Consider the following 13,286-nt stretch of genomic DNA (forward strand, 5'->3'; position numbering starts at 1 on the left):
TAACTAAAAAAATAACCTAAAGATATAATTAAGTAAATACTTATAAATTACTAAATTAAGATAAGAGGTTATATAACTAGATTATTATAAAGTATAATAAACTAGTTATTATTTATAAAAAAATTATTAAAATTATTAATAATTTAAAATAATTTTAATTTATAATAAAAAAATAAAAAAATACTTAAGAAAGAGGTCTTTTTATAACTAAATAGTCTAGATCTTTACTAATTAATCTAAATAATACTAAGTAATTAGTTTTAAGAGTTTTACTTTTAATAATTTCTTATATAACTAAAGAAATTACTTATTATTACCTTATAGTATTTTAACCTAACTTACTTCTTAAGAAATAGATTAACTATAGATTAGGAATAAGCTATTATTATAGATAGATAGGCTATATATATACTAGAGGCTTCTTTTAGCTGCCTTTAATAGCGATAGCGTTAGCTACTAGCGTTAACGTTAGCTAGCTACTAGCGTTAGCTAGCTACTAGCATTAGCGTTAGCTAGCTACTAGTGTTAGCTAGCTACTAGCGCTAGCTATATTATATATATAGGTAGCCTTTAATATATATATAAACAGCCCTCTAATAAAGCTTCTACCTAGCCTTTATCTACGTGCCTATGTAGCTAGATAGAAGCTTTGTTGGAGGGCTGTTTATATGTGTATTAAAGGTTGTGTGTGTGTGTGTTAAAGGCTATGTGTGTATATATATGTATGTGTGTGTGTATATATAGAAGGGAGGAAGAGGGGGGTAAAAAGTACATGTGCCCGTACCACCTTTGCCAAGGGGTGCTGTATATAGCTATAACCAGTACACTAAATAACTATATATATAAATACTACTAAAAACGTTATTTTTTTCTTTTTAGTATTACTTTATAACTACTTGATTATAAATTCTAAAATAAATTTAGTATTTTAGGTTATACTTTAAATAATAAGGTCTATATAAGATATAATCTATTTATAGTCTAATAAATTAATAAAGTTAAAAAATTAGTTTTTTTTTCTTTTTTTTTTAGTTTATTAATTAAATAAAATAAAATCTTAAGCTAACTTTTATAGACTATATATTAACTAAGCTAATAAAATTTATAAGATTTATTTTAGAATTTATATTTAACTAATCAAGTTTTTATAGTAGATATAAAAATCTAATGTTTTTAGTGGTATTTATATGTGTGGTTATTCGGTGTGCTGGTTATGGCCATGTACAGCACCTACTGGCAAAGTGGGTGCGGGCACATGTAAGGGAGAAAAAAATAACAGCTATTTCACTAGCTAGATAATTGCCTGTCAGGCTTCTTATTGCCTGCCAGGCTTCTTGTTGCCTGTCAGGTTTCTTGTTGCCTGTCAGGCTTCTTATTGCCTGCCAGGCTTCTTGTTGCCTGTCAGGTTTCTTGTTACCTGTCAGGACTTTTTAAGGCCTGGCAGCGCATCTTGCAACATCACACAGGGCATGTCCAGAAACCCCCCCCTCCCGCGTAGGTAGCTGCTGTAGGTACAGAGTACTAGCTGTACTAGCTGTACTGGCTGTACTGGCTGTACTGGCTGTACTGGCTACTGTACGGCTGCTGTAGCCACTGTACGGCTGCTGTAGCCACTGTACGGCTTCTGTACAGGGGATAGACGGTACTTTGTATTGTGGCCCGCCGTGGCCCGCCGTGGCCAGCCCTGTGGGTTCTTCTTCGATGTATCTTACACTGACTGAGTCACTTTTTAAAAAAACTCAAGATCAGGGCATTAGTAGACAGAATGTTGGCTGCGGTCAGGCTAACAGCCACTGTATGACCACAGAGGGCATGTCCAGAAGCCCCCCCTCCCGCGTAGGTAGCTGTTGTGCTGTTATACCTAGCATATGCGAAGGACCTGCAGCGCATACTCACCGCCTTTGTTTTTTTGCCCCACTTCGACCAAGGTTGAGCTTTGTTCGACCAAGGTTGAGCTAATGTGCTCTAAAATAATTGAGCTACATTATTCTGCCGCTACACAGGAGAAGAAGAAACATTTAAAAGAGACTGTCTAAGAATAGCCCTCAATCAAGCGGGTTAACGTGTTGTAAGAGCAATCAGCTTCATTATAAAACCATCACATCTCGTCTAAAGCCCAGCCAACTATTCCACCTGAATGCTTTTTTCTCGCTTACTCTACACCCTTTGCTTTATACAATGCAATATTTATATATATGCCCCTCTCAAAAGTACGCCATGCCAGACCACCCCAGCACGCCTTCCAGCTCGCCCCTCATCTCGTGCACGTCGTCGTAGCCGCTCTTGAGCGCCATCTCCGCCCTCTTGGCCGCGCCCAGCTCCGTCCAGCGCGCCAGCACCGCGCCGTCGACAATCATGCGGCCCGACGCCGCCGTCTCCACGCCCACGGCCCGGGAGTGGCTCTGCGCGCCGCGGCCCTCGGGTAGGCGGTGCGCCTTGGGGTGCAAGCCGCCGTGCGGCACCACCGCCGGCAACACCTGATTGGTCAGCGACAGCAGCCGGCGGTAGGCCGACTCGCTGAGCGGCGTCAGCGCCGCCAGCTGGCCGGTCGGGCAGCTCAGCAGGAGCGTGTGCGGCGTCTCTGCGCCGGTGGTGCCCTTGGGCTGGGGCTGCGAGGCGGGAATGGTCCGTTCGAGGAGTACAGTCGTCGTCGGCTCATTGGGCGACAGTGAAAATGTCGTGCGATGTATCAAAAGATGGCCTTGCAGGGACTTGGGATCTAAAGTATGAGTTAGATAATTGACTCGAATGGCAGAAGCAGGCAGAACGTACGATCAGGGTCAAATTCAAAAACGTGCAAATCACCATCTGCATCCACACCAATCATGGACAGGTCCTCGCCATCCGGTAAAAAGTCTGCTACCAGCATGGGAATTTGGCCGCCGCTCTTTCCGAGCACTTTAAAGGTGTACGGCTCTTCCGTGTAGCCTGCGAACCACATGCCCTTGAAGGCATCGGCCATGAGACACAAGCCAGTCCCGCGCAGCTCGCGAACACCCAGAATATGGCAATTCATATCCAAAAAGGCCACGGGCAGCAGTCCGCCGTCCTCGCGCAGGCCACGTACCATGCACTTTTGACCCTGCGCAATCAGCAGCAGACCCGAGGTGCCAATCTCGGACAGGGAGGTGACGCCACCGCGCGGCAGCTCTTCTTTGGCCTGAAGCTTCAGCCTCTTGTTCGTCTCGGGCCGCCCCGGTTCGGGAATGACTGTGACAATGTCGAATACTTGAACACGGCCACGTGTGGGCAAATCTTCTCCCTTGCAAATCGCGCTGCCAACAGCGACAAGCATGCGTCGCTCTTTGGTTTCCTCGGAGATTTCAAGATGAAGTGCCATCATGCTCTCAATAGTCTCGCATGACTCGAGATCTAGGCTGTGAATGACTGTCCAGGCTGCAGGGCTGATGAGCTTCAGCATACCCCGCGGCATAGTTGGCGCAAAGGAGACAACCTCTCTGGCCCATTCTTTATGGTAGTCGTCGTCCTTTGGCAGCTCAAACGGCTCCCGCGTTGAGCACGCAGCGATATATGTGGCTGTATGTGAGTGGAATGAGACTCTGTTCACGTCGCAATCGAGCGGAATCTTCTTGACGGAAATGCCTAGCTCGGCATAGTTTGTATCCGTGGGCAATTGACAGACCCTGGCAATGCCTTTGGTATCAGCGTAAATGAAACCACGATCGCAGCCTGCTGTGTGGAAAGTGCTCATGCCTTGCACACCCTGGCCTTGGAGGCCGACGATACGAGGTATGCTCTTTGCTGATTTCAGAACAAAGCTGGGCGAGTCACCGGATAGAAACACCGTGCTATAGCCGCCCACGTTGCCGCAAGGCTGAAGCGGGACGAAGCGCCTTTGCTGTGTTTCGTCTTCTTCCTTGTCGAATGCCGACGCGCTTTTCGCTATAGTAGCGTTGGCCGACTTTTTGAAGAATAGTGTGTCTGTGAGTGGCGGCGAGCTGCTGTTTGGTTCTTGATATCGAACAGGCTCGTAGAGGGTCAGGTCATCAGTGTCGTGACGGAGAATGAGAAATGGGCTTTTGCTGACAACGTCGCCGAGGTCAGCAACGAGGATCTCGGTCAGCCTCTCTTTTGCAGCAGCTTTGCGGCCGGTAAAGTTGGCAGATAGGAAAGGCGGCGTCGAGGTAAGGCCTTCCGCAACGTAGACTGGCTCTGAAAGATTATCCAAGTCGTACATGTGCAAAGCGCCAGCTGTGCTCATCAAGAACATCATAGTCCTCGGGCTAGCATTGTCATCGGGCTTTTTTGCTTGGAAAGTCCCGTCATAATCAGTATATAGGCAACCTGTTTGCCATTTCGTCGAGACAAGGGGACCCTTGTCCTTTTCAACCTCTTCAAGCTCATCATTGCTGCCAATCTTGGCAATAAAGACACTATTGTCGTCTCTGATAATCATCAAATATGGGTCGGCAATACTTGCACTGACGACTCTTGGCTCAGCCCCTGTATCCTCGTCCAGCATAGGTAGGATTTGACTCAGGCCTAAATCTCCATCATAACATCGGACCTCTGACTTCAACACCTGTACGATTCTCATTTGCTTTCCCATGGTGCCCGCCATGACGGTGAAGCCTGCCGCTGGCTCAAATTCGGTATCTTTCAAGCTCTCAAAGCCAGCATCTGTCAAAGCGTACACATCCGATGTTTCGTAGCCATCGAGGTCGACCTTGGCGACAATCATGAATCGATCGTACTGCTCAGTGCTATCGTATTCGCTGCTGATGACGGCACTAGAGCCCAGCGCTTTCGGCACCGGTTTCTTGACACACATGGCCCAGAAGCCTCGCGCTTCCGGAAATTCGAATCTTCCAATGACCTTGGGTTGGATCTCGCGGTTCAAAATGGCAATAGCACCAGCCTTTCCTCGACCGACGGCACAAGCAAGCTGCAATTCCGATGTAACGCCGTCCCGCAAAAACGCCTCTTCACTGTCGGATGGAAATACTGCTTTGCCCGGGGCGACGTCATGGATCGGTGCCAGGCACAGCAACGCATCTTGTAAGCGAAAGACGGGCTCGCCGCCTTTCGTAGCTCCGGCCCCAGCTTGCGATGGTTTCGCGGCAGCAGATTCTGTGCCGTACAAATCGTCATCTTCGTCAAAGTCATCATCGAGATCAATGTCCTCGACATCAAGGGCGAGGTCAGTATCCAGGGCTCTCGACTTTTTGCGCTTCTCCTGGCTTTGCTTTCTTGACCACCCGAGAACAACAGAGTCGCCGGATTCGCTTCCGATGAACATGGAGGCCTTGCCAATGCGAGAAATGCAAGATACTCGACTCTTGAGAAGGTTTCCACCATTTTCTTGTGAGACTGCGGCGAGACTAATTCCAGACACGGTACGTCCGTCAATCTTGAACGAAATGATTGCCAAAGATGCATCGTTGAGAATCAGCAAGAGCTCTCCAGACTCCATAGAGATGGGCTCGATTGCACAGCCTTCTAAACGATAGTTGAGCTCGGATTGATCGGCAAGACTGAAGGATGTCATTTGTCGTGCCATGGGGTTAACCGCAACACCATTGGCTTTACCAGATTGGTCGATGTGGATGAGTTCGTTTTCGCCGACAAGAAGGGCGCCGCCAACAGGGGTAGGCAGCGGAATGACGCGTTTAAGGTCCTGGGGCAGACCTGTGACTGATAAGATGGTGGTTGAAGCACGCTGTTTCAAATCTAGAGTAAAGACTTTATAGGTCATGTGGTCCCTGAATCCTAGAGCAATTGAGGTCGACTGCGCAGAAGACAGGATACCAAACGTAGGCTCCCGATATTGATGGAGAAATGCGAGGTGGACTGGGTGTAGCAGGGTCGGGTCGAGCAGAGGGAGTCGCAGCACAAAAGAAGGCGAATGCTGCGACTCGGTTTCATGGTCATCTCCATTGGTCGCGAGCGCCGCTTCCTTGGCAGGTTTGGGCCCGTCAAGTGCCTCGTCCCAGTCTTCCATCTCGAGGTCCTCTTCTGCCTGGCGAAACGGCAGAATGGCCAGGTTGCGACTGCCAAACTTAAAGGCCGCGCACCGACTAGCAGGGTCGGCCTCGAGATAGTTGACGTATTCGCCAAAGGGGAGCTCCCATGGCGCGCCCTGCAGCTCGTCCTTTTCGTAGTAGTGTATCGAGACGGTGTCGAGGGCCGCCTTTTGCGGATTCCACTCGGTCAGGCACATCTTGGCGCCGCGGTAGGCTAGCAGGAGGGCCTCGCCGCCCGACTCGGTGTTTTGTAGCTTGAGGCGCGCGAGGCCGATGACGGTGCCGGCGACGGGTATCTCGGCGACGAGGACGAGCTTGGTGTTTTGGGCGCGGTCGCGTAGCAGCAGGGTTTCGCCACCGACGAGTTCGAAGCCGCTGTCGAGACCGCCCCCACCCCCGCCGCGCATGTCAAAGTCGGATTCATTCCTGGTCGTCGGCGGCGCGGGCTGATACTGCGGGTCGAGTTCGGCGGCGAGGGTGCGCGTCTCGAAAATCTGTAGAAGGGAGCCCTTTGCGACGACGAGGTTATTGGCAGAGGCCGAGGTCAAGGGCAGGCTCAAAGAATGAGTGACGGCCGAGGGCGCCACAAGCTCCGTATAGACCTGCATGGCAGCAAGGTCATTCTCGCTCGCCGACCTGCGAGTCGAATTGGGAGATGGTGCTGGCTAAGTCGCGAGTTTGGGTTTGCGATGCAGATTGTAAAAGTTGCTCTGGTAATACAACGCTGAAGCTACCTAGCTGTGGCGCAGTGTGGCACGGTGTAGCTGTCTGAATTGAGGCTGAAGCTCCCGGGACGTAAAACTCTGCGTAATTGCGGGCAACAAAGAGGCTTAATTAATTTAACATAATAATAATTACTCTAAGTTTATAATAATATATAACTAAATTATAACTAAGGATATCTACCCTAAAATACTACCTTATAACTTTCTATAGATATAGAGTAATAATATCTCTATTATTATACTAAAAGCTATAATATCTATATTAAAAATACCTATTATATCTCTTTCTAGTATAGTAAATTACTATATTATTTACTATTAACTCTATAACCCTTTTATCTTTATCTAGGCCCCTTTTACTAGACTTTAATCTTCTCTTACTCTTTTATATTCTAGTCTTATTTATTAATCTTTTAGTAATTCTTACTTATTTTTTTATATTATATTATTTATCTTATTTTTTTATATTAATAACTTAATTTTATATTTAGTTATTTATTTAAATTTCTATATCTTATAACTATTACTTAATATTATTATTTATAATCATTTTTTTTTAAAAAAAATCTAAGCTTTCGCTCTTTCTTTTTTAAGAGCATTAGTTAGGGGTTAGTAGTTAGGTTAGTGGTTAGTAGTTAGGGATAAGGGTTTATAGTTAGGGACAGGTTAGTGATATGTATATTAGGTACTTTAATTGCCCTAATTTTCGGCCGACGAAGCCCGCCTGTGCAAAGTGTGTTATCATATGAGGTTGTAGGAGAAAAAGGGCGGCAAAATAGAATACTTTGGTGTCGCGTGTTCCTAGCCGCTAGGCTCGAGACTTTATCACATCGTCTTGTTCTCGGCCGCGTGTGAATTGTGAAGAAGCGGATCAGACGACAAGATTTCAAGCTTGCGATAATTGAAAGAAGGCGTATCGCCACTTAATTACCATGTACGTGGGCGGGTCGCTAAAAAAATCGTGAAGAGATAAGAGCCACACACAAGTGAGTAGGTAAGACAATGATTAGCCGCCGACCCCTGTTGTGCAGATGCTCATCATACGTATACAGTGGCGACCGACTGGTGATGTTTCAACGACTTAGCCGGAAGAAGGAGGTGAAGGAGAAACCCTAGTCTTGGATCAGTAACTGGGTCGTATATTAGGTGAAGCGCGAAAGAGGTTTTCATTACACGGGAACTTTTATCCTTGTTATGCGCCCACTCACACAAAGCGAATGCAACTGCAAAGGCAGCTTCCTAATTGCTCGATAGTGGTCACCTTGCGGCGTTGGTGCTTGGAAATGACGGGGAGCCTGCGTGTGGGGGTGGTGTGCCAAGTGAATCATTGGCCCGAGTAATCCGTATGTATTTATTTTAGCAACATTGTCAAACAAAAAGCAATTAACACCGTGGAAATTGCAATGATTAGACTCATAGACCAACGATATAATTATAGTAGGCGGCATAGCTAATATATTTAGCCTAGAGAAATTAATAGAAAACTTTCACTACAATGAAGATCACTTTATGCCTTCCTCTGTAGTCATTTCCTAGTTATTGGACGAATACGCGCTGACCCCGCGCACCTGCACTGGTGAAACCAGACAGTCTCCTCGTAGAAGCGGTGCCAGGCCCAGTGGCCACCACTCAAACGTTCATTACAGCCTAGACGTTGTGTAAGGTCCTGGCAAACGTCCGCTAGAAGGTTCAGAACCTCCACTACGCAGCTAAAGCCGGGCCTGTCAATTCGAGGTTGTGTAGTGTTGGTTGAGAAGCAGCTCAACGATGGTCTCACGATCGTTCACGGAGGCCCGCCATAGCAGCATCTCACCATCCTCAGTCTTCGCCTCGACATCAGCGCTCTTCTCAAGAAGCAGGACTTGCCTCACATACCCGGCAAATCGATGATCTTCGCCATCACCAGCTCCAAGAGCAGGTACAACCAGAGAGCCGCAAATACATCAACTGTGTCCATAATTAGTCCGCCGGACTGTGAATTTGTGCGCGATGACAGGACCGTGAGTGCGCGTTGCGCAATTCTTATACACCCAGTATGCGATTCATCACATGTTCAACCTCTGGCAAGCACCGCAGATGCTTCTCGAAGCTTTTTGTCTGAGCACTCAAGCCGTACTGCTTCCTAATGATCAGGCACTCAATCAAAGCCTTGCAAGCCCGCTTCTGCAGCGCTCCCGGATGCTGCTGGGCTATCAACGCCGCCATCTCCTCTGGGATGGCCTCACCAACAAGCCACCGGTGGGCGGCGGCGTTCTTCTGGCAGAGGATCAAGCACGCCGCCGATGGTATGTCGAGAAAGCGATCCTGTCCATTCTCGCTGGCCTGCCGAGCGCACTGGAAAAGGGTGATCAGGAGCAGACGCAACAGACTAGAGTCTCGGCTGTCGCTGACGACGAGCAGCTTGTTTGCGTACGCCTGGTTCGCGTCGCTGAACAATCCAACCTCGTAAACGCTGCCGATGTATCCTTGAAAGAATTCCGCGGTGACCCGGAATATGTACTCAATCGGCCCTGATTTCTGTTTGTTGAGCATGGCGAATTGAGTCGTCATAAGTAGGGTCGTTCGGAGCACGTTCTCTTGCCGGTTCTCATTCCTGATGCAACTATCGAAATCGATCAGGAATTCTCTGATGCCGAGGTGAAAGTACTCTAGAGAGTTCCTCTCGTAGGCGATTGCGGCCCAGTCTGCGATTGCCGCAGATGTGATATCGTCTCCTGGCTTCCATCCGTGCTGGACAGCTGTGAATTTCGTCTCCATGCCGGTGAAGGTCATGATGACCACCAGTGCCTGCATATCTCCAGGCGTGACCTTCTGCAAGACATATGTCGGCAAGTCCCCCATGGCCTGGAGCTTCCTTGCACTCTTAGCGTACACCAGCCCCGCGAGGAACACATGGTACGGTTTTGCCCATGCCCGCAGTTGCTTCCTCTTGTTTCCCTGGACCAGCTCTCGCAGCACAGGCAGACTGTCCATGCGGTTCAACGCTAGATATTTCAGATAGAGCGTCATCACTTCGAGAACCAGAGGAATGCGGATGGACAGGACCAGTCCTCTCGTGACCAGATCCACATCTCGTGTCGAATGCTTGAAGCGCGCATCCAGGACCTGCTCCTGGAGCCCAAGTAGCTCTGTCACCCGTTCATCCAAAGAATCCGTAGACCCTCTCAGAGAAGCAACCTCCAGAAGAGATGGCAACTTATCCACACGCGCTCCCTGCTGGAGTAGTTCCTCCGTAATCTCTCTCGAGTTCACCAAAATGGCTCGCACCAACGGGGTGTCCGTCTCGCCAGTCTCCCCCTTCGCCTCGATGCGGGCACCGTTCTCCAGCAGCACCCTCACAACGTCTCTGTTTTGACCGATTACTGCTATGTGTAAAGCAGTCAACATGCTTCGATCTTTGAAGTTCACACGTGCCCCATGTTCAAGCAGGAGCTCCACCATTTCTCGGTGACCTCCGTTGACTGCCCAGTACAAAGGTGTTCGGCCGTAGTTGTCCTTTATCGAAATGAGGCGGGCATGTGTACCGAGTAATCTCTTGGCCCAGGGTACGTTTCCAAAGTATGCCGCGAGATGCAAGAGAGTGAAGGTAGGCGGGCTGCCGCCGTTCTTCTCCTGCTCCCAGTAGGCTTTCCACCATCCTGTCCGGATGGAGGAGTTCACTTGAAAGAATGGACGCGAGAATTCTGTCGCTAAATCAAACACATGAGCGGCGTGGTAGAAATGTACCGGCCAGTACTGACTGGCGTAGGATAAGAAGGGGTTTCGGCCGGAAGTGCTGGGATTTCCGTACCCGTATTCCACGTGAGCCAAACAAGTCTGCATGAGCTTCTTGTGGGTTTCCTGGCCCATATAAAACATTTCGATCCCTTTCATGTTGACTTGATTGCTCTGGAAGAATTCTTTTGCCGATTCGTGAACCAGATAAACGACGTCTCCTTCGACTTTCACGAGCAACCCACCCACCCTAAGCTGCCTCCGGGTCACTTGCGTTGCTGGAATGGTACCAGCCGCCTTGACTCCTGCGGCCACGGTCAATTCCTCCAGTGTGAGGGGCCGGGCAGCGAGAACAACCCATTGAAGAATGGGAACCAAAGCTTCCTTATCGTCAACCTGCCGAAGAAGCCGCTGATAAATTCCACCCAGGCCTTTAGGAATCTGGCGGAGCACTTCATCAATCTTGCTCCAACTCCGGCCCTGAAGCTCATTGATAACGAATGCAACCCACAGAAAGGTACCATCAGCGCCCGCTAGCAGACTCCGCTGAACCTGCGCAACCATCTCTTCAGAAAGGTCTTGCTCAGAAGCCAGTTCGGCGACTTTGGCAAAGATGTACCTTTCGACGTCATGCGTAGTTTCTGTGTCGGAAGCGTCTAACTCAATCTGCTGATAGCGACCAAGTTTGTTCTTCAACACAGCCGGCTGAGGTCGGGAGAGAATAATAAGCTTCAGTCGTGGCTTTGCCCCTTCCCCAGACTCCACCAAGCAGCTTCCAACGGCATCGAGAAGCTGTCTAAGTGATTCCTTCTCGCACTCGTCGAGACCATCGAGGACACAGACTACCTGAGAAGATGTGGTCTGCTGGAGCAGAATCAGGAAAACCTTCCACAGCGCGACAAAACTGGAAACTGTGTGCTTGGTCGTCTCCGCTCCCTCAAACGAGCTCTTGACTTCTTTAGCCAGGTGGGGCTGTAGGTCGATCCATTGATGCAGGATGCCTCTCAATATGGTCAATGCGGTGTTCCGATTCTTGTCACGATTGCTGCAGAAATAATAGAGGAGGACATTATCACCAGCGTCAATCAGTGGTTGTAGCACCTCGGTGATATAAATCGCGAGCATTGTCTTCCCTTTTCCAGGGCCACCTGAGATCCGGAGGAGTGGTTGACCCGTATCTGCCAGCCACTCTTGATAATGGGTATGCTTCGTCACCCACTCGCAGGTTCCATCAACCCTGCGTCCCTTCAGTGCAATAAGAGACTTCCGATCAACGTCCGGTCTTGTCAGAAGTAGGGCGTTAAGAACGGCCGCGGCCTCGGCATACGCGTTTGCGGCCAAAGGTATTGTCTTGGAGGCGGCGGGCACGAATGAAAGGACCTCTCTTGCGTATGCTGCTGCGGTCGCTGCAGCCCAGGCATGCCAGATATCTGAGCTGTGCGAGTCTGCATAGTCGCTGATTCCTCGGATGACAAGCCACTGGGTGGCATCCCTCAGCCCAGTCTCCTCTTTCTCGAAGCAGAGAATACCATGCTTGCGTGCGAACTGGTCCCGGCCTGCTCCATTGCGCGTCAAATGACAGGTGGGGGCAATCGAGCCATAATGAACAACGGGATCTTGTGCTTCACGCGGCTGCCTTGACCGAGTCCTATCCGGGTCACAACGACTGCATCCGCCTTCTTCAAATTCATTGGTCGCATGATCATAACTTGCGTCGAAGAGGATATCTTGCTCAGGGCCGGGGCGGGCAAAGGTAACTGGATCTTTCTGCACGATATCGGAGATATAGCGGGGCATCTTGCTTTCCTCGAAGACCGCAGCTGTCTCGGCCTTCCCCATAGCTGTGAGAAGCAAAATTGTCGGCCGGTCCAGGGCTCTACCGAGAGCGATATGATCTTTTGGTCCTTCCCCGTTCACTTCGTACTCGGGGACACCCGACCACTCAGCTGCCGGCTTGCTGACAACAACATCGCCGAGACGAACACTGTCCTTCGTATCGGGCACTCCTCCCGCGATGCCTACCATCAGATTGAATCGGACAGAAGGGTAGCTTGCATGCAACTCTGCGCTCACGTCGGCCAGTGAGGATTTGCCGTACACCTTTGGATACGCCACAACGACATTATGGCCCTCAAGGCTTCCCAGAATGTAGTTGTTGCTGCCGTCTGAATCCTGGTCCGTGGGTAGATTGTCATGGACACGATCGAGCGCTGCTTTGGCAGCGGTAACCTCAACGGGTAAACGGCAGAGCCACCCAACTACATAGTCTCCACGAGACGCCATCTCCAGCCAAGGTGCAGGTCAAAAATAGAGAAACTCCGGGCGCGTCGGTGCCGATGCGTTGTGTAAGCGGTGCGTGAAGCTACTATTACGCGGAGCAGTGATTAGGCGTGAAAATAGTATTCATTGAGGAGAAAAGTAGCTATAACCTGGAGGCATCTGCGAGAAACGAAGACCACCGGAAGGGATAGAGAAATCGGGCTACATAAGGATAGCTAGAGGACACCCTTATCCTTCTGACAATGGAGGAGGAGCTGAGGTCACTTGCAGGGGTTTCGACTAATAAGGTGTAAGTACATTCCAAGATGCTGAATTACTAGAGTGATTTAGACCAGAATAGAAACTATTATACCTATCAAAGCACTAGATTCTTATTAGCTAGAAGCTAGGAAGGCCCCACTTTTATTTATATAGTAGTACTTATACATAGCCTCTATATATACTAACTTATAAAATAATAATTAATTTATAATATAAATTTAAATTAATAACCTTATAATAATTATTATTATTTAATTAATATTAGTATAATTAATAAGTAAATAAGCTAGATAGGTAAGTAGGCTATTTTATTAAGTTTTAT

The 13,286-nt window shown here is 48.7% G+C and overlaps 2 protein-coding genes across 2 annotated transcripts; both read right to left on the bottom strand.

Moving 5' to 3' along the window:
- Positions 1-2,204: 2,204 nt before the first annotated feature.
- Positions 2,205-6,592, bottom strand: BBA_05801 (CPSF A subunit region; the record flags this gene model as incomplete). The annotated part of the gene is made up of 2 exons (XM_008600898.1): positions 2,205-2,719; positions 2,773-6,592. 2 exons carry the CDS (start codon positions 6,590-6,592, stop codon positions 2,205-2,207), a joined length of 4,335 nt encoding a protein of 1,444 aa, XP_008599120.1.
- A 1,530-nt stretch (positions 6,593-8,122) lies between these two features.
- Positions 8,123-12,706, bottom strand: BBA_05802 (ankyrin repeat protein; the record flags this gene model as incomplete). The annotated part of the gene is made up of 4 exons (XM_008600899.1): positions 8,123-8,159; positions 8,278-8,356; positions 8,585-8,730; positions 8,781-12,706. 4 exons carry the CDS (start codon positions 12,704-12,706, stop codon positions 8,123-8,125), a joined length of 4,188 nt encoding a protein of 1,395 aa, XP_008599121.1.
- Between the last annotated feature and the right edge of the window lie 580 nt (positions 12,707-13,286).

The sequence above is a fragment of the Beauveria bassiana genome (assembly GCF_000280675.1).
Source record: "Beauveria bassiana ARSEF 2860 unplaced genomic scaffold BBA_S00015, whole genome shotgun sequence".
NCBI lineage: Eukaryota > Fungi > Ascomycota > Sordariomycetes > Hypocreales > Cordycipitaceae > Beauveria > Beauveria bassiana.